At 46.3% G+C, this 26,978-nt stretch overlaps 1 protein-coding gene across 1 annotated transcript in view; it reads right to left on the reverse strand.

The window, feature by feature from the left end:
• Positions 1–26,978, reverse strand: part of csmd3b (CUB and Sushi multiple domains 3b) — a 2,394,280-nt gene that overhangs the window by 121,339 nt on the left and 2,245,963 nt on the right. Inside the window, exons 55-58 of the mRNA XM_038809755.1 lie at positions 20,545–20,730; positions 17,185–17,379; positions 15,882–16,055; positions 14,280–14,453 (exon numbers count right to left, since the gene is read on the reverse strand). Coding sequence (XP_038665683.1) covers positions 14,280–14,453; positions 15,882–16,055; positions 17,185–17,379; positions 20,545–20,730 — 729 coding nt within the window. The remainder of the gene's footprint in view (positions 1–14,279; positions 14,454–15,881; positions 16,056–17,184; positions 17,380–20,544; positions 20,731–26,978) is intronic.

A 26,978-nucleotide genomic window follows, 5' to 3' on the forward strand; every position in this document is an offset into this window, starting at 1 on the left:
ACCAAATGATCAAGAGATAGTCTTTTCATGGCAGAGAGAACAGCAGTACAGCTGCTGTGCCTGGCTTCAGCTCCAACACTGAAAATGAAACTAAAACACACCCTGCAGCAAACAGCCTAAAATGAAAATTAAAAAGCTGAAACACAGCCCAGCTCCACCCACTCTCTGACATCACTGCAGTAGTAAACTGCCATTTCTTAAAGGTATTCTCACATGACAGTTATTCTATTAAATGTACATGACATAGGCTTCACAAAAGGAAACTGTTAAGATTTAGATCTTATTTGTTGCTCACATTGTTTGCTTTTGAAGTGCGACAACGTTAATAAATTAATCTTTAAAAACTACAAAGCCATCAGTCAAGCACGAAACATGATGGAAAGGAAAGCAGCCAGGTGTGCATGAGATCAAAGTTGAAAGTTAGCCCAAATGTGTATCTGGAAACATAGTTTTGAATTACTTTCAAGACCATCAGTGTTATAAGCTTGAATTTTCACAGAGCCTGGAGAAATCCCGACCCCACACACCCAACTCCAGAAAAAGTGCCCCAAAGGATCTGATTTTAAATCCGGCAGGGTGGGTGTTAACTGGAATCAGTCCTGATTCCGCAGAAAGAATGCGGAGGTAGCCATAGAAGCTACCAGGTGCAGAGGCGGACTGTCGGAAAAGCAGGCCTTTGCTCCAGCACTTTCCCCATTTGCAAATGAAATAGGGAAACGAACAACAGAGCTCTAGCCCACATTATCTAACCATCTGCACTTACCCCATGCCCCACCTATGCCAACCCATGCCACCTCATGTCCTCCACACAAAGCCCATGGTTCCCTACCCTCCATGCCAACCTATACCACTCTGCACGCTCCCCAATTGTCTTCTCCTACACTCCATGTCAACCTATGCCCACCTGCTCACCCAGTAGCCAACTATAGACCTAATTACAGCCTAGTGCAAACTCATGCCAACCTATGTCCCCACCCTTTGCCCTTACACCATCATGCCAACTCACCCAGTATTCATCATGGTCAGACTGCAGAACGCATGCTGAGGTGTAATAAAATAAAGTTCTAAGTGTCTATTGACAAATTCACTGGGCAAAATACTCCACCTCGTGACGCGACAAACGTGAACCATGATCGGGCAGAGAATGGGGCATCCGGCCAAACTTGAGGTCTGTGCCTGGCGCACAATTGGGTGCCATGCTCTGGCGATAACGAGGTTCATGCTCCGTGCTGGTGGCGGCATGCAAACAAGCATTTGCATTTATTTAAATATGATTGGTGGGTTTGATTCACTATGTTCCGAGCCTCAGCCTTTCCCTCCAATATGTGACCTTCCATACTGTATGTTGGAACTGAAATGCAACTCAGGGTCACCATGTAGCCTGTTGGATCTGGACGGGCAAGGTAATACTCATCTTGCTAACATGTCTTCTTTTTTCCCCTGCTGCAGAGAATGAATTTCTGAGCACAGCCAGGGAACGCTTGCTATCTCCCTGGCCGCAGCTACCATTACGGACACACAGAGACTGGAGGCACACGGCCTGCTTAGCGAAGACCCTGCACAAGAGGAGCCTGCCCCAGAACAAAATCAGGGGCCAGTCGATGAAGCTCCAGTGCCGGCCGTCCAACAGGCCGAGGAGGAAGTGCGAAGGAGGCTCCCCATCAGTCCACATATATACCGTCAGCGCCTGTCCTTCAAGGAGTTGCAGGACCCCTTGTGCCACCGAAGACTTTGACTAACCAGGGAGAACGAGCGCCAGCTGTGCAGATGATGATGCATCTGGCACTGCAGGGGTATGTAGGCGGATACCTTGCTACTAAAGTGACAGCCATCCAGAACTTCTATGACTCTGGATCTTTCCAGGGACGAGCGGGGAACTGTCTGGGATCTCGCAGACATCCATGCACAAGTATGTCCGTACTGTGCGCTTACGTAAACTTCAATCAAGATCAAGTCCACCAGCATGGGCAGCAGGATTTGCTGCCACCACTGACATACCCCAGGTCCAGGAGGTGATAAATGGAACACATGTCCCCCTACGATCATCGGACCATCTGGGGATGTCTTTCATCAATCAGAAGGGCTTCCACTTCTGAATATGCAGTTGGTGTGTGACCACCAGCTGTACATCATGCATGTCTGCAATTGATACCCAGGCAGCGTGCACGATGCATATGTTCTGCCGCACTCATCAGTTCCCAGCATCTTTGAGGCGCTCCCTCAGGTGAGGGGTTGGCTTTTGGGCTTCAAGGGCTACCTGCTGAGGTCTTGGATAATGACGCCTGTCCGGAGGTCCCAGGTGGCACTGGAGAACCACTATAACAATGCCTATACAGCAACTAGGAGTGTCATTGAGCAGTGAATCGGCATAATAAAGACTTGCTTCCGATGCCTGGTCCGCTCTGGTGGGTGGCTCCAACATAGCCCCAGGACAGGAGTGTCTCGAACATCATGCTGGCCTGCTGAGGCCTAGCAGGCCTGCTGTTGTGCAACACAGGGGACATGCTGAAGGAAGAGGAAGAACGTCAGGCCTCATCTGACAAGGAGAATGAGGAGGATGGCCAGGAAGATCCGGGCATGAAGCCCGTGCTGGCACGGCAGATAGCCACTCACATGTTCCCCTGTCCATCCTCCCTTCACTCTATCCTACCACTCCAGCGCCCCCAGCCCCCTCCAATGGTCCGACTGGCATCACTACAGGGTGTTGGCCTCAGGCAGGCAGTATCAGCGGGATACAAGACAGACAACATTAACAATTCGCTGTGAGATAAGCTCTGGTGCTCGTTCTCGTTGACAAAGTCTGACTCCTGTCTTCAGGTCATCTTCCACTGTCCGCCTGGGCAGTATGTGTGCTGCCCATTCCATCTCACGGCCCATATATGTTTTGAGTGGTGGAGGGTGGTTCTGGAGATGCCAATCGATGATATGATACTCACTGGGTAAGCTGTCTTGCAAGATGGCCTCACACCTCTGGTCCCATTCCCTGCTGCCTCTGGGAGTGACCCCAGGTGGAACATTCAATTTTCCTGGGGGCCCCTATCCATTCCATCCTCCAACACCCACACCACCAACCTCCCACACCTGCACTAGGGTCTCACTTGGTTGTTGCATGCCAACCTCTGTCTCTGAGATATTACGCTCCTGCACCTTCCCGGATAACGTCTTCACCCTCAGCTCAGCAGAGTGAGAGCCTGGAGCCTGAATACCCCAATGTTGTTCTCCAATTCTCTTCTGTTATTGGCCTTCTTTTCCTCAGGGACACATAAAGGAAATGGTGAGAAGTATGGAGGCGACTTACACTGGGGATCTGTAGCTGGTGGCAAATGTGTGCAAGGCACCTGACCAAAGTGGACAATACAGATGTTGGGAATTTGGTGCAGGGTGGGATGTGAGGGAGATACAGGCAGGCGGGTTTTTATCGGCCTCTATAGGAGTGGGGGGTGTGATGCGAGAAGTGAGGGACAGGAGTGATGAAACTGTGAACTCTCAGGCATTGTGATTTTGATGGGCCATGGAATCATTCTTACAGCACAAATCCTATAATGATGACTATCAGGCTTATATCAACAGACGGAGTGAAATAGCAAGCACTGCTTTTTCTTTTTAATTATAGACTGCCTTTTCTTTTAATTTTAAGATCAGAACATGTAACTTCCTTGATGGCTTGACAGTTCCAAGGGGGTTTAAATATCCTGACAGCTCGAAAGAGTTTATCCACTATTCTTGTCTTGATTTAACAGATCCAAAGGGCACCCGGTCTCTCCCAAATGCGCCCCAGGACTAATCCAAAAGGGTACCTTACCTCTCCAAAAGATACATTATCTCTTAAAAAATGTTAATGCCTTCTCTTGAGAAGTGAAATGCCCACAAGTTGTATCTTGGACATTCCACGAATGAAAATTCGAGGTGTTTGAAGGCAGCTAAACTTTTACTGTTTCGCGACTTCGCGAACCCTAGGTGATCAATTACAACCTGCCACTACCCTCCCTTCCACTCACGGCAGAAATGTTGGGCGTTGGGTTTGGCATTGGTATTCCAGAATCCGGGCTCCGATGCTATTTTGTTGCCAGAATTCAGCCCATAGCTTTGCACTGGATAAACAAACGCACATTGAAGGTGAAAAGTGTCATGAAGTAAACAATTGCTGTTTACATCATTCACTGGCACCTGAAGTGCTCATGAATTATGCAGCTCCATCATTCAGTAATACATTTCCTGTAAATCACTGCTCTCTGATCTATACCTGCTCCATAATCTATTGTTTTAAAAAAACAAGCCCTGTAATATAACATGTTTCTTTCTCGTTGCTTTGTCATAAAATTACCAATATCCTTTATCCAACATCAGACAACATTACTTTCAGCTTGAAGTGACACAGGTAAACATTCACATCAAATGGGCTCTGTACTGAAGCACAGTAAAATCAATTTTAAAAGTAGTTTCAGATAAAAGAAAACAACTACAAACATTATGAATTGGGAATTAAAAATGTGCTTTGATGAAGGTTCTGCACCCAAACGTTAACCTGTCTCTTTTTCATTACAGATCTTTTTTCAACAGTATTGATGCTCAATAAATACCGCGCACAATTTAAAGCACTCATTCAATTTTAGAGTTCAGCACTGATGAAAGGTTTGTAACTTTACTCTCAGTTTACAACTCCTTTCAACCTGTGATTACTTTGCTCTCTTGCATTTCACTTCAAGGCATCCCTTATGGCATGCACAAAACGGGTGGGCACCGATTCCTTTAATTTCTCTTCTTCTTCCCGATCAATAGACCATTGTTTTCTTTGTAAAGTAATTTTAAATATTTTGTTGTATTATGAGGTGCTGTATTAATGTTGCAGTTATTATCATATCTCTCACAGCACAGGCTAGGTTATTCACTTTCCTGTTTTTTTACTCCCAGATAGAGCTTTCTAAAATGTGGTTTACTGATGTACTGATCCAGACTACAAAACTTTTTTTTTAAACAAACTATTTTTAATGAGGTATTTTTGGCATAACAAACAACCACTGTACAAAAAACAATAGTACAAAGAACGGTAATCAAAAAGCAGCTGCCGACATCCGTCCCTCCAAGGCCCGCCTTCTAACCCCCTACTCCATACATCCCTAGCACCCGCCCTGCTGACAATTCCCCACGAAAAAGTCAATGAATGGTTGCCACCTCCGGGCGAACCCGATCACCGACCCTCGCAAGGCGAACTTGATCTTTTCCAGGCTGAGAAAGCTCGCCATGTCGGTTAACCAGGCCTCTGACTTCGGAGGCCTAGACTCCCCCCAAGCCAGTAGTATCCGTCGCCGGGCTACCAAGGAGGAAAAGGCCAGAACAACTGCCTCTCCCGCCTCCTGATCCCCCGGGTCCTCCAACACACCAAAGATCACTACCCCTGGACTCATTTCCACCCTTGTCTTCAATACCCTGGACATGACATCCGCGAACCGCTGCCAACATCCCCCGGACATGACATCCGCGAACCGCTGCCAATATCCCCTAAGTTTTGGGCCATGCCCAGAACATATGGACATGGTTCTCTGGTCCACCCGCACACCTGACACACTTGTCTTCCACCTCAAAAAATCTACTCATCCGGGTCACTTAGTGGTGGCCCTCGTCTCCTGCGCCACAAAGTCTCCCACCTATTGTTCCCCACTCCCCTCCCCGCCCCGCCCATTGAAACCACTTCCCTCATCAAACCAAGACCGATCAATCTCCTAATTACCATAGGAGACAGCCCAATACAGACAGAGACCCCCACAGCACACCCCTCAATAGTGCAAATTAAAATAATACGAAATAAAACATAGAAAGCCCCCACCAACCACCCCCATCAAAACACCAAAGAAAAACCCAGCAACAACCGAATATCTCTTACTCCCCCGTCTTCACCCAAACTTCAAAGACAAACAAAAAAGAAAGGACAACAATCAAACCATATATACATCGTCCAAAAAAAGAAAAAAGAGAAGGATGCTGCCGCTTAAGTCCGAAAAAGTCTTCAGTTCTGCGCCAGACCCTTCTTCTTGGCAAAGTCCATTGCATCTTCGGACGATTCAAAGTAGTGGTGCTGGTCCTCATGGGTGACCCAGAGGCACGCCAGGGAGAGGAGCCCAAATTTCACTTTCCTGCCCTCCTTCTAGCCACCTCCTCACTCAGGTCCTGGTAGACACACAGTATACTATTGTCCCACTTGCAGCACCTCATACGTTTGGCCCATTGGAGGACACACACTTTGTCCAGAAATGTGTGGAACCGCACCACCATCACCCTTGGGGGGGGGGGGTCCCCTGGCCGTGGCTTCCTCACCATCGCCCTGTAAGCCCTGTCCACCTCCAGCGGCCAGGGAAAAGCCCCCTCCCACAGAAGCTTCTGGAACATATTTACCACAAAAGCGCCTGCATCAGATCCCTCAGCCCCTTCAGGGAGACCGACATTTCTCAAATTCTGTCGGCGTGCACTGTTCTCCAGCTCTTCCACTTTTTCTAACAGCGTCTTCTGCTGATCCTTCAGCATCCCCACCTCCAGCTCGACCCCCGTCTGGTGCTCCTCCTGGTCCACCAGCGCTTTCTCCAACTTCTGGATCGTCCGATCCTGGGCATCCAGCCTCCGTTCCATCCGATCATTCGACTCCTTTAGTGGGTTGAGACAATCTCATTTCTGCCTGGCGAAGCCTTCTTGAATGACCTGCATCAGCTCCTCCATCGATGGCTGGGCCGTCGCAGCAGGGGTCCAAACCTCGGCCATGTTAACTTCAGCAGCCACTTCTACCCAGTCCTTGCTCATCTTTCTGTTTCTTCCCTTATGGTCCCTTGGGGTTCTCTGTTCCATGCACCACTGTGTGGATCCAGTATTTAAATGTCTGCACTTTCCAAATCAAGACTCAAAACCACGAAAAAGTCGGGGAAAAAGGTCCAAAAGCCCGGCCAGAGCGGGAGCCACCAAGTATGCGACCTACTCCCTCATAGCTGCCACCGGAAGTCCAGACTACAAAACTTTTGTCAGTCCCTTTCTTCCCAGTACAAGGATATGCACAGCCAATTTTAGCTTCCGCTACTTAAAGTCCTAGAGCATGAATGCTGGAAAAGGGTGCAATCTTATTGGTGAATTTTTATAAGCTAAAGCTCAGCCTTTTTGCAACCATGATCGGACAGTATTTTCCCATCCAACCGGCCAATAAATGTTAAAGAATTGAAGTTTCTAAAGCTACAGGGAATGGAAAGGATGTTGGAAACAAAATGAAGAATGGGGTGGAGAAGGGAAGAGAATAGAGGAAAGGATTGAGGAGGACATTTTGTCTTTTTTAGGGGTGCCTCTATCGGATTGGGCTGTTGAGTTGGATGATCAACCATGATTGTGATAAACGGCAGAGCAGGCTCAAAGGCCCAAAATGCCTCCTCCTGCTCCTTTCTTCTATGTAACCATTTTACGTGAGTACCAGTAGAACCTCACCAGGTTCTCACTCTTGTCAGTCGGTTTCAGACTGGCTGACCTTTTGTACAATTACGGGTAAGCTACCCTGATCCTAGTGGGGCACCCCATACTCCTCAAAGAACACGGGGAAAACAATTATCCCCACACTCTATGTCTCAATCAGGTTTTAAAAAAAAATTTACATACCCAATTAATTTTTTCCAATTATTGGGCAATTTAGCATGGCCAATCCCCCTACCCTGCACATCTTTGGGTTGTGGGGCGAAACCCACGCAAACATGGGGAGAATGTGCACATGGTAAGTGACCCAGAGCCAGGATCAAACCTGGGACCGTGGCACCGTGAAGCTGCAGTACTAACCACTGCACCACCGTGCTGTCCTCTTTCTCATGCATTCCTCCCCCCAAAAGTCCGAAGACCTCATTGAAGGACAATGATGAGGAGATGGCGACGATGTTGCAAAAAAATCAGTGACGAAGGAGAAGAAACTTGCAGCAGTCGGATGACAAAGACATTTTGGCTCCGGCAGATCGCCATTGAGCAGAGGAGTAGGATTAGTCGGGGTGTACTTTACGGGCAAACAACATTTATGGCAGGAACATCTGGGTGGACCATCGGCCGTTGGCGGCGGCACCTTGATGTCGGTATTGGAGTTCTCAGACCTTTGCGTCTCTGTGTCAGAGTCTGAGGACAGGCAATCCAGCAGGTCTGTGTTACGGGGAAATGAAGGAGTCGCAGCATAATAATAATAATAATTGCTTATTGTCACATGTAGGCTTCAATTAAGTTACTGTGAAAAGCCCCGAGTCACCACATTCCGGTGCCTGTTTGGGGAGGCTGGAACGGGAATTGAACCCACGCTGCTGGTCTTGTTCTGAATTATAAACCAGCTGTCTTAGCGCACTGTGCTAAACCAGCCCCTACGCCGTAGTGGCAATGGAACCGGAAGATCCAAAGAAGAGGTCTGTTGTGGTAGCTTACGAAGAAGAGATCGCCGGGAGCTGATATGAACCAGGTGTAGTCACACAAGTTGCCCACGAACATGAACCTGGTAAGACACCAGACCTGATTGACAACCTACGATCCCAGAGAGACAGCAAGCGCCTTCAGCAAAGCTATGAACGTAGACCACGTTGTCTGTGCGAAGTGTCGAAGTGACGTCAACACGAGCCAGGCAACGTCCTTGCAATTCTTGGCTATGATGCACCTTAGCGCCAATGTCCGGCATCAGCAAACACAGTTCCGTCCAAAGCCATCAACCCATTAATAGCTTGGCAGGGGTCACCCCAATCACTATGTGAGGAGTTGTCCTGTACGAAAACAGAAATCTTGCTAGCCGAGTATCCATCAAACCCCCAGTCTGCTTCTTTAGCCCCCTTTTTACCGTCTGTATGGCTCTCTTTGCTAACCAATTTGAAGCCAGGTGATACGAAGCAGTGCAGACATGGCAAATCCAGTTGCACTTTGCAAAAGGTGCGAACTCTTCGCTCAATATGAGGCTCCTTTATCAGTGATGACCACCTCTGGTATGCCATGGACTGAAAAAGAAGTACATAGGTGCTGTATGGTCGCTTGGGATGTGATGGAAGTCATCCTGTGGCTCTGCAGCCATTTTGACTGAATGTCCACATGATCTGAAACATCAACCCCAATAAAGGACAGGCAAAATCCGCATAGACGCTAACCCAAGGGTGACCGTGTCATTCCCAAGAATGTAAGGGCGCCACTACAGGAAGCTTTTGATGTCTGGATAAAGGGGGCAGTCCTAGGCTAATGCCTCGGTAGCCGAATCCAACCCTGGCCGCCAAAGGTAGGTTCTGGCCAACATCTTCATCTTGAACACTTCAGGATGCCCCTCGCATTAAGATCCTTCAAAACCTAAACCTGCCCTTTTGCAGGGACGAGACAATCCTGCTCCATAGGAGGATACTGTCCTCCATGGTTATTTCTGAGAAATTGGAAGAAGACGCCTTCAACTCTCCTGGAACCTGTTGCCACTGTTCACCATACAACACCATCTGACACACCTTAGCCAGTAAAGGGTCGGACACAGAAAGCAGTCACAGGAAAAGCGTCCATAAAGTTCAGGACTGTAATAGCTTCATCCGCTGTGGGCCAGTGAGCAGCCAGAATCAGCAGGTTAAGACAACTCAATGCATCTGCATTTGCAGTTTGTGCCCCTGGATGGTGTTCAGGAGAGTACTCCAATGCAGCTAACATCAAAGCCCAGGTCTGGATCCATGCAGACATTATTGGTAGGACCGCCTTATCCTCACAAAAGAGGCCGAGTAGCAGCTTATGGTCAGTTATGATGACAAAATGGTGGCCGCAGATGGATTGATGAAAATGTTTAACGCTCAAAACCACAGCCAGGCCCACCTTCTCAATATGTGAATAGTTCTTCTTGGCAGTCGTCAATGTCCGAGAGGCAAACGTGATTGGGCGGTCACGGCCATCACCCATACGATGAGATAAGACCCCTCCTATGCCATATGGCGAGGCATCACATGTCACATGTAACTGTTTGAACAAAGTTGAAATAAGTCAGCAGTTTCAAAGCGTGTAAACGGTGCTTTACCTCCTTTAAAACTGTTACCTGGGCTGCACCCCAAAGCCAGGGGTGATGGTTCTTGAATAGCAAATGAAGGGGGCCAGGACGGAGCCAGGTTTGGAATGAAATGCCTGTAATAATTGACAAGGGTTAAACAGGGCTCGTGGCGTCTTGTGATGCGGGGGCCATCTTTAACACCTGTACTTTATCTGCTGCCGATAGTAGCCCAAATGTAAGACTTCCTTGAAAGACGCATTTCTTCCTAAGCAGATGAACACCATACTCAGTGAACGTCTGTAGCACTGTCTCGCAAACGCTCCTCTCCGTGGACCTCGTGACCAAAACGTCATCAAGATAGATGGCAACACATGGCAAGCTCTGCACTTCACGGCGGGTACGGAATTGCTGTCAGTAGATTCTTGCTGAAAAATGGAGAATTGGTGGGACCTCAGCATTGTTTCTATTCAGGATGCCCAACACAAATACTAGGTAATCAGGCACTTATATGGACAGTGCCTGGCTCTGTGATCAAATGCCGAAATTGTCATGGCATTCTTCCGAGCCACAGAGGAACCAGGTGGGGGAAGGCGCCGGACAATATTCACGACCATACCCTGTAACTCTTGAACTCCGCTTGCCGTGCTTTCTTGAGAAAGGGAGATTTGTAGCACTTGTTGAAACATGAGGGAACTCTGTCCAGAATTTTCTTCTGAGTTTCATTGTCGTTTACCCCACAGACCAGATGGCCACAGAGCATATCTGATAAAACAGTGCCATGCTCACTGTATTCGGCGATATTTCGAAGTCTCTGGACCTCTCTGCCACATTGAATCCGTATCGCTGAAAGACAATAGACGGGTTGGGTTGAAATGCTGTCCACGAACACAACAAACTAGTCCAACGGCATTGAGTCAGACGCCACTGGAAACGCAAGGCTTCGGATCTCGAAAAATGAGTGTTTAGTTATTTGTGTGCATTGGGGTTTCACTGTTTCCAATATGGCAATTTTACTGTTCTTTTAAGTTGCTTTGCTTTTAATGTGTATTTTTAGTCTTGCTTTTCGTGTACGTTGGATATTCTTTGGTATGTATATGGGTCTGACCTTGTGCATGAATGGAGATTTGCTTTTCTGCTTGTGGCCCATTCATTAGTTTAGATACTTGGTTTAACATTGAGCCAGCAGTTCCAAGAGATTCGGGGCAGGGTTCTCCGACATCCCAGTTGTGTGTTTTGAGGTGGTGTTCCGTTCACTGGTGGTGGGATTCTCTGCTCCCGCCGCTGTCAGTGGGAATTCCCATTGAAGCCACCCATGCCAGGAGACCAATGGGTGAGGGTGCACTGCCAGCTGCAGCAGAGAATCCCGCTGCCAGTGAGCAGTCGGAGAGTTCTGACCCAGTGTCCTTGTGTTGAGGAGTACCATTGCAAATTTTTTTTATTTTTTTTTAGAACAGTACAGCACAGAACAGGCCCTTCGGCCCTCGATGTTGTGCCAAGCAATGATCACCCTACTCAAGCCCACGTGTACCTATACCAGTAACACAACAACCCCCATTAACATTATTTTCTAGGACACTAAGGGCAATTTAGCCTGGCCAATCCACCTAACCCGCACATCTTTGGACTGTGGGAGGAAACCGGAGCACCCGGAGTAAACCCACGCACACACGGGGAGGATGTGCAGACTCCGCACAGACAGTGACCCAGCCGTGAATCGAACCTGGGACCCTGGAGCTGTGAAGCATTTATGCTAACCACCATGCTACCGTGCTGCCCATGTAGGGTAGAAAGAAAATACCGCATCAAAGTTCAATCATTCATCATCAGTAAGGGAATCAGCGAATAGTTTTAGTTTTCTTACTGTCAGAAATTATTCAGCAAAATATCGATACATAACACATTTGCTGATTATAACTAATGTTTATATAAATGCACAACAGACAATCTTATTAATAACCCACTGGTTAGTTCATTTGCTTTCCATCAGTCACCAAATGTCTGTCCCAAATGATGTAAAACAGAATTTAGAAATTAGAAAAATACAGCACAGAACAAGCCCTTCGGGCCACAAACTTTTGTCCTAGATTAAGAACAAATTAATCTACACCCCATCATTCTACCATAATCCATGTACCTATCCAATAGCCACTTGAAGGTCCCTAATGTTTCCGACTCAACTACTTCCACAGGCAGTGCATTCCATGCCCCCACTACTCTCTGGGTAAAGAACCTACCTCTGACATCCCCCCTATATCTTCCACCATTCACCTTAAATTTATGTCCCCTTGTAATGGTTTGTTCCACCCGGGGAAAAAGTCTCTGACTCTCTACTCTATCTATTCCCCTGATCATCTTATAAACCTCTATCAAGTCGACCCTCATCCATCTCCGTTCTAATGAAAAAAGGCCTATCACCCTCAATCTTTCCTCGTAAGACCTACTCTCCATTCCAGGCAACATCTGGTAAATCTCTTTTGCACCTTTTCCAAAACTTCCACATCCTTCCTAAAATGAGGTGACCAGAACTGCACACAGAACTCCAAATGTGGCCTGACCAAGGTTTTGTACAGCTGCATCATTACCTCACGGCTCTTAAATTCAATCCTCTGCTAATGAATGCTAGCACACCATAGGCCTTCTTCACAGCTCTATCCACTTGAGTGGTAGCTTTCAAAGATCTATGAACATAGACTCCAAGATCTTTCTGCTCCTTCACATTGCCAAGAACCCTACCGTTAACCCTGTATTCCGCATTCATATTTGTCCTTCCAAAATGGACAACCTCACACTTGCCAGGGTTAAACTCCATCTGTCACTTCTCAGCCCAGCTCTACATCCTCTTTGCATCCGACAACAGCCCTCCTCACTATCCACAACTCCACCAATCTTCGTATCATCTGCAAATTTACTGACGTACCCTTCAACTCCCTCATCCAAGTCATTAATGAAAATCACAAACAGCAGAGGACCCAGAACTGATCTCTGCAGTACGCCACTGATAACTGGGCTCTAGGCTGAATATTTGCCATCCACCATCGCTCTCTGACTTCTATCGGTTAGCCAGTTCATTATCCAACTGGCCAAATTTCCCACTATCCCATGCCTCCTTATTTTCTGCATAAGCCTACCATGGGGAACCTTATCACATGCCTTACTAAAATCCTTGTACACCACATCCACTGCTTTACCTTCATCCACGTACTTGGTCACCTCCTCAAAGAAGTCAATAAGACTTGTAAGGCAAGACCTACCCCTCACAAATCCGTGCTGACTATCCCTAATCAAGCAGTGTCTTTTCAGATGCTCAGAAATCCTATCCCTCAGTACCCTTTCCATTACTTTGCCTACCACCGAAGTAAGACTAACTGGCCTGTAATTCCCAGGGTTATCCCTATTCCCTTTTTTGAACAGGGGCACGGCATTTGCCACTCTCCAATCCCCTGGTACCACCCCTGTTGACAGTGAGGACATAAAGATCATTGCCAACGGCTCTGCAATTTCATCTCTTGCTTCCCAAAGAATCCTTGGATATATCCCGTCAGGCCCGGGGGACTGTACATTGTACAAAACTATACATTGCATGAGAGAGCATTTCATGATCATGAATTATGTGACCTGTTTAACTTCAGTGATAGAATTAGCTTAAAAAAAAATTAATAGATTTAAATGTGAATGTTTAATTTAGCATTGCACACCATGACCGTTAGCTTACTTACTGTTCTGACTGAGCACAAAAATAATTTTTATTCCAGCTGAAACCAGAATAATCTACAGCTGGAGGCATATTCTTATCCATGAACCATGTTAATGCAATGTTGGGCAAATCTTCACAAGGTTCAATTCCTTGTACATGTTTATCAGTGCTGTAACTCAATCCTCCCTTTGGCACTATTCCTCATTCTAGAATCATCAAATTTATTTTCCTTTGAAACAAGATCCAAGTTAACTTTTTTTCAATGATCACAGAAAATAAACATTAGATGCACATACAAATAGATTGCCTCCTGTGTTATCTTTATTTATCAATGCCCTCATAATCTGTGCACATTCTGCGTCGCTGGAGCCCATGCCGATAACACACAGTTTCTGTATAGAGCCTTGGCTTTACCCCCGTAATGCAGTACGCAGGTTGCCTCAGGCATATTGAGGATCTTAGACCATTATGGAGACTTTCTGATGAGTGTACATTCACTTCAACGTGTAATATACCCATCATATTATTAATCTCTATATTTACAAAGCGTTTCTTTATTGGAATCTTTTTTTTTAAATTGAAAAAGAAATGCTCACTTACACACACAGATTGGAAGTTGTCCAGACCAATTATGGTCCTGTTGACATATCCGAACAGATGAACCAATCAGACGAAACCCAGGACTACATTGGTAAACCACAGTGTCTCTGTAACCATAATTCTCTCCAACCACTTGACCATTTACTATTGGATCTGGAACTCCACAGTGTCCAGCTTAAAAGTTAAAACAAAAGATAAAGTAAGACTTCCCATCTCAAGAAAAAATCTATTCTTCATTTGAATCATTATCAGAATTACAACCAACATTTATGACTATGCATTTTTATTTTTAATTATAGAGTCCCATTTTAGATATATAACTTTTGACTTGAACCTGGACAATTTGATCATGCCCTGGACAAAATTGCACACACTCTCTCTCTCACACACTATGCGGCTGAAAAAAATATTTTTTTTTTGTCAAAGATTTTAATCTAGCACTCATCAGGACATTTACACAAATACAATGCAAGGGAAATCAATAAATTGATGCTGAATGATAATAGAATGCAGATTCATTGGCAAGTGGACTCTGATTCGTAGAGACATTGCCATGGAGAATGATGGTGACGGATAATTCACTGCCAAGCATTGTGCACAATCAGAACCAGGCAGCTTGACTCTGATTAGTAGTCATTGCCCTGAGGAATGAACCAGCAAAAGGCTGTCACATATTTTGTTTAATTGAAACAGGCAGCCACAGCATAAATTTGTTGATTTCCTTTGATTTGTACGCTTGCCAAATTCCTGATGAATGCGGCAAAAGGTTTTGATAAAGCATGTTGCTTTATTCAGTGAAATTAAAGTTCTGGGCAACCAAATGACTGCTTATATACATGGACCAGATTTTTCCAAAAATCGGCAAAGACCAATGTTGGTTGAGAAAAGCTGTGTTGAAGCCACCGACAGTAATAGTAGGTTTTACCATCGTATAATTCGGGACTTTGAAAAAAAAAAGCCAATGGAAGGGCCTTTGATTCATCCACCATGCCAGTAACTTAGTCATCCAATGATCAGGACAGTATTTTTAAAGGCCACCCCCATTGCAGGGAGAGCAAAGGTGTTCACCCTGGAGCAAAGGTATTCACCCTGGAATACCCCCCAATTCCCCAGGCACTGCCTTGGCACTACCCCCTGGAACTGCTTTTCTCCTCCCAGAGCACTGCATTCAACTGAGCTCCCCTAAGATGACTGCTCTCCAAGTGGATATCTTGGGAGACCAGACATGATTTGTACCGGTCTGCCATCATGCTGATGTGAATTAATTTTCTGGTGGAGGGGAATAGTTCTGGATTAGGGCCTGATTATGTTCCTGACAGTGTACATCGGGAAATGTGGCCTGTCACCAATGGGGGAGGGGCAATTGCGTCACGTATTTACGCTGATGTAAAATGCAACTTTGTAGTTCTCCCAATACTTGTGTTTATATATTTGAAAGATACTGGGCTGTCGGGCTTCTCCATTATATCGGCAGCCCGGGGATTTCCCGATGGCGTGAGGGTGCCAACAGTGGGAAACCTCATTGGCCCGCTGGCGAGGCTGAGAATTCCGGGGATGGGGGTGCCGCACCAGAAATCTGGAGAATCCCAGCCACTCTCTTACCGAGGCATCTAGTCTCAGTTCCACTCCAAAGCCCTGATGCCAGGCATTCTCTGACAGTTGAGCCAACTAATATGTAGCCTGTATCACAGGTCAAGATAGCTGTCGCTCCAAAAGAAGTCTGAGTTCCAATCTTTTTCCCATTCGGAGGATTTCCTAATTCTCCACATGAAATAACTAAGAAAAAGAAAATGATGAGAATGTACAAATTAGATATGTAGCAGTAATTATCTCAGAGTATATGTTGCTTGGATTATAATACCTCAGTTATGTTACACATGCCACTGCAAAATGACACGCTAGACTTAGGAACAGTTAATTTGCTCCAATATGTTGTGTCATGAAGAAGTATGATACAAAATGATTTTCTGTATAATTTCTAAATCAATGTTATTACGTCACAGGAAGGTATGATCTCTGAAGAAGATAAAGAAATAAAAGGCCAAGGGTTGGTTTCTTCGGTCACCAACCCCAAAATCGCGTTAGGCGATTGGCTGGAGAATCCAAATTCCCGAAAGAATTGGGGGTGGCGCTGCTTCTGTGGTCTCCGCCCTCTGCAAAGTGGAGTACTCCATTGCCTGAGGCCCACCCCCGATGCTCACCCCCGACCGGCTGAGTTCCACTATTTTCCAGTGGCCATTTATTGAACAGAATTTCCAGAGGGATAAATTTAGAGTACCCAATTCAATTAAGGGACAATTTTAGCGTGGCCAATCCACCTCGCCTGCACATCTTTGGGTTGTGGGGGCAAAACCCACACAAACACGGGGAGAATGTGCAAACTTCACGTGGACAGTGACCCAGAACCGGGATCGAACCTGGGACCTCGCCGCAATGAGGCAACAGGGCTAACTCACTGCGCCACCGTGCTGCCTCCCAGAGGGAAATTTAAGCACCATTTCAATCAACACATGAAGCCTGACAGGAATGGGAGAAAATATAACTTTTCAATTATAAAAATAGATGTTCAATTAATAAATATGAAAAAAACAACTCAAATAATAAATTAAAAAATTAACTTAGAATAAATTAAACATTTTCCTTAATTTGAGGATTTGAAAAATTGTTTGGCTTGCCTTAGGCAAGCTAGGGCAGCATGGTAGCACAGTGGTTAGCACTGTTCTCTACAGCTCCAGCGTGGAGGTATGGGCTTAAATAGGGTGGTCTTTCCATGTACCAGTGCAGACTTGATGGGCCTAATGGCCTCCTTCTGCCTTGTAAACTCTCTGATTTGATTTGATTCATGGAGTACATTTTCATTAAAGTTTTCAAAAAGAAAATGTGTTAAATCAATTGTTGTAGTTACTTTGACAGTGTGGTCTTTCTCTCCCCCAGCTCCAAGTTCCATTAGCCAAACATTTGATGGTAGTTGGTCCAATTCGATAGTAGCCCGGGTCACAGGTGAAGACAACTTTTGTTCGAAACTCATAATGCGAACCATTCACCACTCGCCAACTCCCATGCTCCAAAGTGAAAGAACTGATGCTGGGACATGTCATCACTTGAAACAAAATTTAAAAATTGATTGACTAATTAGAACATTGGAAAACCAAGTACGGTTATATATAGTCTGCACTGTATGGCAAAACAATACAATTCACCACAGAAGCTGTTGGAACATTGTTAACATTGGCGCAATTCAGCGGTCTCGTTGCACCCAACCTGGTGTTGGGACGAGGCCATTCAATTGCGCCAGAGGACTCTTGCGAGATTCGCAATGCTCAAATGTCTTGCGAGATTCAATGGAATCTTGCGAGTCATCACGATCTGGATCTTACCCTCAATGGGCATGATCCAGATCTATATATTGCGGCTCATTTATATATACATTCGCCGGATTCATCCAGTGCCTGGGACTCAATGTCCGGACCTGAGAGACCGCGCCAGGGCACAGTTTAGTACTAATCCACACAGACGTGGACCGGTCATAACAGTATCTGGGGGTAGTCTAGGCCACTGGAGAGGCCCGGGTGGTTGGGGACAGGGCAGGGTACCACCATTGCATTCCTTCTGGTCCCTGGGCACCTTGACAATGCCACCCTGGCACTGCCAGAATGACCAGCTGACACAGCCAGGCTGGAAGGGACACTGCGAGGGTGCCTGGTTGCTCAGATTCCAGGAGGGCCTTAGCAGGTTGGAGGGTGCGGGTGTTCTCGGGGGTCCTCTCCAAGGTTGGGGGGTGAGAGAGAGTCAAAAACGGGAGGGGTCTTAAAGTGAGAGGGGGGGGGGAGAGAGAGAGGGTTGGGGGCAGCCTTCCAAAATGTCGGCTTCAGCCCCCAGCAGGAAATCCCTATAAGTGCAGCCTCGACAGAGGGAATCACCCAGCGGCCTAAAGAAATGGCAAAGTGCCATTGAATAGTGCAATGTTTCTCATCGCTGCAGGTGACATGAAACACCCTGATAAACGCGCCATTCAGCCCGATATAATTCAAATGTTAATTAGCCACATTTTATTCTCAGTGGCAAATGAACCACACTAATTATTCATTGCAATGCCAGCATAATTGCACATCGGATTTTGCTGTAGAGGTTACAGTGATTTAGTGCCAAAGTGATGCAAAACCCTATATCTAGGACCTGCATGAACAGAGCAAGTGATTGCACATCTAAACCAATCAGTAATGAGCAGTACAAGGTTAATTTGGGAAGTGTTATTAAGGCTATTTAATGCAATGCCAAATCAGTTAAAAAGAGATGAAATAAAGAGATGAAATTGGGAGAGAGAGAGAGAGAGAGAGAGAGAGAGATTAAATAATGGTGCGTCCAACTCTTGTGAATGCCCACCTTTGTAAAACAAAGATTAGAACATTCGGGGCGCTTACTCCTGATGAGTTTGATGAGTCAGAAGTCTGTGCTCCTAACTCAAGATGAAAATTCAGCACTGCTCGTCTGTCAATTTTACCAGTCCATCTACGTCTTCCTAGAATCTGCTCCTATCTCCCTCAGTGATTACTACATTTCCAAGTTTCATATAATTTGCCCGGTACACAAAAGGCCAAGTGATTGATGTATATCAGTGGTCTCAACATTGACCCATGCGTGACACTGCTGAGTACTTCTCTCCAGTTCTAAACAACTGCCCATAACAAATGCTATTTTTTGTTCCTTAGCCAGTTTTGTATCCATTCACTAATGCTCTCTTTAATCCCATAGGCTCCAATTTTACTCATAATTCTATTATGTGGGACTATGTAAAGCATTTATGTGAAAATGCTTCTGTTGCTAATAAGGCAGGGGATGAGAATATCACCACAGCTACAAATGGCTGATTTCTAAAATGCTCAGGTTAAGCATTACATACTGGACTAATACCAAGAATGCCAGGTTGTCTTATGAGGAAAGGTTGGACAGGCGATGTTTGTATCCGCTGAAGTTTAGAAGAGTAAGAGGTGAATTGATTGAAACACACAAGATCCTGAGAGGGCCTGATAGGGTGAATTTAGAAAAGATTCCCTTCGTGGGAGAATCTAGAATTAGGGGTCATAGTTTAAAAGTAAGGGCTCACACATTTAAGACACAGAGGCAAGGAGAATTATTTTCACTCAGATGGTCATGAACCTTTGGACCTATCGTCCTCAAAAGGCAGTGGAATTGGATTGGATTGGATTTGTTTATTGTCATGTGTACCGAGGTACAGTGAAAAGTATTTTTCTGCAAGCAGCCCAACAGATCATTAAGTACATGGGAAGAAAATGGAATAAAAGAAAATACATAATAGGGCAAGACAACATATACAATGCAACTACATAAGAACTGGCATCAGATGAAGCATACAGGGTGTAGTGTTAATGAGGTCAATCCATAAGAGGGTCATTGAGGAGTCTGGTGACAGTGGGGAAGAAGCTGTTTTTGAATCTGTTCGTGCGTGTTCTCAGACTTCTGTATCTCCTGCCCGATGGAAGAAGTTGGAAGAGTGAGTAAGCCGGGTGGGAGGGATCTTTGATTATGCTGCCTGCTTTCCCCAGGCAGCGGGAGGTGTAGATGGAGTCAATGGATGGGAGGCAGGTTCGTGTGATGGACTGGGCGGTGTCTCTGAAGCTCCTTGCGGTCCTGGAAACAGAGTCTTTGAACATTTTTAAGGCAGAGGTGGATAGATTCTTGACAGGCAATGGGGTGAAAGGTTATCGGGGGTAGGCAGGAGTTGAGGTTACAATCAGATCAGCCATGATCTTATTCAATGGCAGAGCAGGATAAAGGGACTGAGTGGCCTCCTCCTACTCATTGCTCGTATCCGTGCGCAGCTTGTCTGTGACAGCGCTGTTGATCATTTCGAAATGCCTGACTGGTGCCCATTTTTACACCTAGTAAAAAAACTTAGGAAATTTGCATTATCACAATTATGAGTGAACACAGAACTAACATCAAAGACGTTGAAATTAGAACATTTGGATACTTGATGTGTTTGTATGAAATTTCTGCAAATATTTGTTGAATGTGGACTAAGAAACTTCACGCAAACACACTAAGTATTCACCCTCTGATAGCCCTATTCCAGGGTGAAAGGTTGAGTTGTATGGCTTCACCACATCATGAAATAATTTTCAGCATATACATTGAATTCTAGTTATAACAAATTTTGTAAGTTGTTATTTCTGTCCATACGCAGTTCTAGCTTTCAAATTATACAGATCACACGTGGGAACCAATTGCCACTTAGGTTTCTTACCCAAACAACGGGGCGGTCGATTCTGATTACTCCACATACCATCCTGTTGGCACATGGCAGTGGAGTGCTCCTTTGATGTCAGTCGATAGCCAGAATTGCAAAAGTAGTTAACACGCGTGTTTACTGAATAATCAGCAGCAAACACTCCTCCATTCACTGATGCTTTCGGCACACCGCATGATATTGCTGGAACAAATAAAACATTTTAGGCATGGTACACAATAACAGGATCTTTTGTGAGTCAGTGTTAATGGAATTTATGCAAATAACCATTTGCTCAATAGGGCACAGTCTATATATAAAAAAGTACAATAGTCTCCTCGCCCCAGCATACTCTTAGCAAATGTCCAAGTGATTGAAAAGAAGCAAGCAAGCTTAACGCTAGACTTACCTCTCAGAGGGAAGTAAGAGACTGCTGTAGGCTCTGTTTCATAGAGACATAGCTCACTCCTGCCTCATCAGACTGTGCCATACAACCTGATGGCTTCTCAATACACCGGATGGTCGGCATGGTGTCATCGAGCAAAGTGAAGGGTGGAGGGATTTGCCTCCTCATCAACTCCTCCTGGTACTCGGAAGTGGCTACTGTGGTGAACTACTGCTCCCTGATGCTGGAATACCTGGCTGTCAAGCAGCGCCCATAGCACCTTCTACGAGAGTTCACTTCAGCCATTATCACGGTGATTTACATCCCACCGCAGCCAGAACTGAAGAAAGCGCCTCACGGTAGCATGGTGGTTAGCATCAATGCTTCACAGCTCCAGGGTCCCAGGTTCGATTCCCGGCTGGGTCACTGTCTGTGTGGAGTCTGCACGTCCTCCCTGTATGTGCGTGGGTTTCCTCCGGGTGCTCCGGTTTCCTCCCACAGTCCAAAGATGTGCGGGTCAGGTGGATTGGCCATGATAAATTGCCCGTAGTGTAAGGTTAATGGGGGGATTGTTGGGTTACGGGTATACGGGTTACGTGGGTTTAAAGGAGGGTGATCATTGTTCGGCACAACATCGAGGGCCGAAGGGCCTGTTCTGTGCTGTACTGTTCTATGTTCTATGTTCTAAGACTATAAGACATAGGAGCAGCATTAGGTCACTCGGCCCATCGAGTATGCTTTGCCATTCAATCATGGCTGTTATTTTTCTCATCACCATTCTCCTACCTTCACCCTGTAACCTCTGATCCCTTTATTAATCAATAACCTATTGTGATGAATGTATTCACCATTGTATAAGCTGTCTGTGTAGCACTGTGGCCCAATAGTAATGTCAGCTCCTTACAGGTATTGTACTGGAACTTGGTGGGCTCCGCCTCCGGCTCCGCTCCCCCCTCGGATGGTATATAGACCAGCCGCCTGGAGGCGGCGCTCATATTGTACAGCAGACACAGGTGGGCTAGTTCTTGGTTAATAAAGCCCAAGTTCACTCACTCTCATCGTCTCGCAGTGAATTAATGGTACAACACCCATCTATCTCTGTCTTAAAGACACAGTGATTTGGCCTCCACAGCTTTCTGCGGCAATGAGTTCCACAGATTCACCACCCTCTGGCTGAAGATAATCCTCCTCATCTCTGTTTTAAAGGATCGTCCTTTTAGTCTGAGATTGTGCCCTCTGGTTCTAGCGTTTTCCACTAGTGGGAACATCCTCTCAATGTCCACTCTATCCAGTCCTCGCAGAGGCCTCATTCTGTAACGATGAATTAAACACCGCTATAAATAACATTGAAATAGAATATCCGGAGGACTTGTCCATCGTGACGGGGACTTCAACCAGGCCAACCTCAAGAGTGCACAGCCAAAATTCCAACACATCTCCTGTCCCATCATGGGCCCCAACATCCTTCGCCACTACTCGACAAAATTCAATGGTGCCCACCGATCTACCCCCCGACTGCTGTTCGGAAAATCAGACCACAAGGCGGTGTTCCTTCTCCCGGCAAACAAGCTGAAACTTAAGCAGGAGAAGCGGTTAAAAAGTTGTGCACTGCTTCTCCGAGGCAATGGAAAAGCTCCTACATGACTGCTTGAAGTCAGTGGACTGGTCCGCATTCAAGAAAGCAGCGGCCCACCTAAACGAGTATGCCACCACCGTCACAGACTTCATCAGTAAGCGTGTAGAAGATTATGTGCCAAAGAAGATAGTATGTGCATTCCCCAACCGGAAACCATGGTTCAATTGGGAGATTCACTTCCTTCTGAAGGCCAGTCCTGAAGCATTCAGGACAGGAGACCCTGACCTATACAAGAAATCTAGGTATGCCCTCCGGAAGCTATCACGGATGCCAAAAGACAATACCAGACTATTCTGGAGTCACAGACTAACGACATGGACTCCTGTTGGTTGTGGCAAGGCTTAAAAAACATATGGGCTACAGAGCAAAGCTGAGTAGAATCTCCGGCAACAGCGCAAGCCTCCCCAATGAACTCAATGCATTCCATGCTTGTTTTGAGCAGGAAACAAACAAACTATTTTCAACTGCTCCAGAAGACTCGGACACACCCATAACTATCATCCCAGCCTCCAAATTCAGATCAGCCTTCTGGAACGTGAACCTTCAGAAAGCAACGGGTCATATCCTGTTCTGACCAACTGGCGGGTGTGTTTGCGGGCATCTTCAACCTCTCCCTACTCCGTTCCAAGGTTTCCACCTGCTTCAAGAAGACCACTATCGGAACGGTGCCAAAGAAGAACCAGGCAACGTGCCTCAACGACTACCGTCTGGTGGCTTTGACATCTGTCATTATGAAGTGCTTCGAGAGGTTGGTCATGATACATATCAAGTCCATAGTCCCAGAATGCCTTGATCCACTGCAATTTGTATGCTGCCACAACTGGTCCACAGCAGACGCAATGTCCCTCGCCCAACTCTAATCCCTGGAGCATCTCGACAACAAGGACTCCTATGTCAGACTCCTATTTATTGACTACAGCTCTGCCTCCAACTCAATAATCCCAGCCAAGCTCATATCATAACTCCCGGGGCAGCACGGTGGCCTAGTGGTTAGCACAACCGCCTCACAACGCTGAGGTCCCAGGTTCGATCCCGGCTCTGGGTCACTGTCCGTGTGGAGTTTGCACATTCTCCCCGTGTCTGCGTGGGTTTCGCCCCCACAACCCAAAAATGTGCAGAGTAGGTGGATTGGCCACGCTAAATTGCCCCTTAATTGGAAAAAATATTTGGGTAATCTAAATTTAAAAAAAAAATATCATAACTCCCAAACCTGGGACTTGACCTCTCACTCTGCAACTGAATCCTTGACTTCCTGACCCATAGACTGCAATCAGTGAGGGTAAACAATAACACCTCCTGCACAATTGCCCTCAATACCAACGCCCCACAAGGCTGCATACTTAGCCCTGACTATACTCCCTATACACACACGACTGTGTGGCAAAATTTGGCTCCAACGCCATCAACAGGTTTGCTCATGACACGAATGTAGCGGGTCTGATCTCAAACAATGATGAGTCAGAGTACAGGAGGGAGATAGAGAAGCTTGTGGCATGGTGTAACGACAACAATCTCTCCCTCAACTTTAGCAAAACCAAGCAGTTTATCATTGACTTCAGGAAGTGAAGTATTATGCACACTCCTGTCTGCATCAATGGTGATGAGGAGGAGATGGTTGACAGTTTCAAATTTCTAAGTGTGTGCATCATCAACAATCAGTCCTGGTCCGCCCACATTGATGCTATGACCAAGAAAGCACAACAGCGCCTATATTTCCTCAGGAAACCAAGGAAATTTGGCATGTCCAAATTTAACTGTTATCTATTTTTACAGATGCATCATAGAAAGCATCCTATTTGGCTGCATCACAGTTTTGTATGGCATCTGCTCAGTCCACGACCATAAGAAACTACAGAGTCCTGAACACAGCCCAGTCCATCACGCAAACCTGCCACCCATCCATTGACTCTATCTACACTTCTCGCTGCCTTGAGAATGCAGGCAGCATAATCAAAGACTCCTCTCACCCGGGATCTTCTCTCTTCTAACGTCTTCCATCAGGCAGGAGATGCAAAAATCTAAGAGAACACACTAACAGATTCAAAAACAGCTTCTTCCCCGCTGTTACCATACTCCTGAATGACCCTCTTATGGACTGAACTGATCTTTCCACACACCTTCTCTATTAAGTAGCACTACACTTGTATGCTTCGCCCGATGTCTATGTCTATGTACATTGTGTATCTATCGTATGTCCTAGGTTTTTCGTGCCGGGAATGATCTATCTGGACTGTATGCAGATCAATATTTTTCACTGTACCTCGTGATACATGACGATAAATCGAGGGTAAAAGGTCTGAAATTTTGCAGAGAAAACATTTGTAGGGTTTTGGGGAAAAGATAGGGGCGTACTCTAATAATCTTTATCAGTGTCACAAATAGGCTTACAAGTTATTGTGAAAATCCCCCAGTTGTCACAATCCAGTGCCTGTTCAGGTGCATACAGGGAGAACTCAATATGTCCACTTCTCCGAACAAGCACGTCTTTCGGGACTTGTGTGGATTGCTCTTGCAGAGTGCTGGCATGGACATGAGAGGCTGAATGGAGTCCTTATGTGCTGTAATTATCCTATGATTCTATAACCTAATAGCAGTGAAAAGGAACTCAACCAAACTTCTTTGATTTTATCACTTGCTGAACTCAAGAGCAATTGCAAGGGCATTTTTCTCTCCACCATTCTCTCCCTCTATTCGGGAAAATAGGTCAAATCTTCCAGTCTCCAAGTTGTCGGAGAATAAATATATAGCCAGAGATGAGCGTCAGGACTCAATGGAAGGCCTGACATGCTGACATTGGTGGGGATTATCCAGAAAGCTTAAATTTTCGATGAGCAATTCCTCCACTCCTCAGGACTCCATTCAGAATATGTAAGTGGAAGTGGTGTATTTCGATTTTCAGAAGACTTTTGAGAAGCTCCTACACAAGAGTTGAGTAAGTAAAATTAGAGCACATGTGATTGCAATTAATATATTGAGACGGATTGAGAATTGGTTAATGGACCGAAAACAGAGTGGGAATAAATGTGCTGGCAGGGTGTGAGTAATGGGTTACTGCAAAGATCAGTGCTTGGCTCCCAGCTATTCACAATCTAATAACACTGATTTTTTGATGTGGGGGCGAAATGTAATATTTTCAAGTTTGCTGAGGACATAAAACTAGATGGGAAAGGGAGTTGTGAGGAGAATGAAAATAGGCTTCAAGAAGATAAGTGGGCAAGGTCATGGCAGATGGAGTTTAAGTGATAATATAGTAATTTATCTATTTTGGTTAACCAAAAAAGGAGAAATGTCCATTTTCAATGATAAGGGATTAGCAAGTATTGATGTCTAGAGGGGCCTGGGTGTGCTTGCTCGTAAGTCACTGAAAGCTAACGGACGCGATTCTCCGCTGCCCAGGCCGGGTGGGAAAATCACGGGAGGGCCGCTCTGGCACCCCCCCGCGATTCTCCCAACGCCCGCAAAATGGCATGTTGCGTTTTGCGACACGCCGCTCGGAGAATCGCGGGTCGCCGTGAAAAACGGCGACCCGCGATTCTCCGGCCCGGATGGGCCGGGCGGCCTGCCGTTCCCGACCTGTTCACGCCGGCGGCAACCACACCTGGTCGCTGCCGGCGTGAACATAGCGCAAAAGGTGAGTTTGGGGCCTGTGGGGGGCGGAGAGGGGATCGAGCACCACGGCCGTGCTCGGGAGGGGACTGGCCAGCGATCGGTGCCCACCGATCGTCGGGCTGGCGTCTCCACGAGACGCACTCTTTCCCCTCTGCCATCCTGCAAGATCAAGCCACTATGTCTTGCGGGGCAGCGTAGGGGAAGACGGCAACCGCGCATACGCGGGTTGGCGCTGGCCAACCTGTGCATGCGCATCTGACGTCATTAGGTGCCGCCAGCTGCGTTATTCTCGGCACGCCGCCTTGACGCCAGTGTCAAGGCCCGGCGGCCGAGTTGCACAAAATGTCGCTCCTAGCCCCCCGGGGGTGGGGGGAGAATAGGGGGCGAGGAGCAGCCTCCGACGCCGTCGTGAAACACTCCGGGTTTCACGGCGGCGGCGGCTGTTGCGGAGAATTCCGCCCAACATGCTGATGCAGGACGCAATTAGGAAAGCAAGTGCAATGTTGGCCTTCATAACAAGAGGAATTGAGTGACTGAGGAAATAAGTTTAGCTGTAATTGTATCGCGCCTTGCTGAGACAGTGCCTGGAGCATTGTGTACAGTTTTGGGTTTCCTTGGCTAAGGAGGGATATATTTGCCAGACTGATCGGCAGAATGGTAGGATTGCATTATGAGGAGAGACCGGAATGGTAGGATTGCATTGTGAGGAGAGACCGGAATGGTAGGATTGCATTATGAGGAGAGACTGAGGAGACTGGGCCTATATTCTCTGGAGTTAGAGAAGGCTCAACAGGGTGGATGCAAGAAGGGTGTTTCTCTGGC

The sequence above is a fragment of the Scyliorhinus canicula genome, chromosome 10 (genome assembly GCF_902713615.1).
Source record: "Scyliorhinus canicula chromosome 10, sScyCan1.1, whole genome shotgun sequence".
Lineage (NCBI taxonomy): Eukaryota > Metazoa > Chordata > Chondrichthyes > Carcharhiniformes > Scyliorhinidae > Scyliorhinus > Scyliorhinus canicula.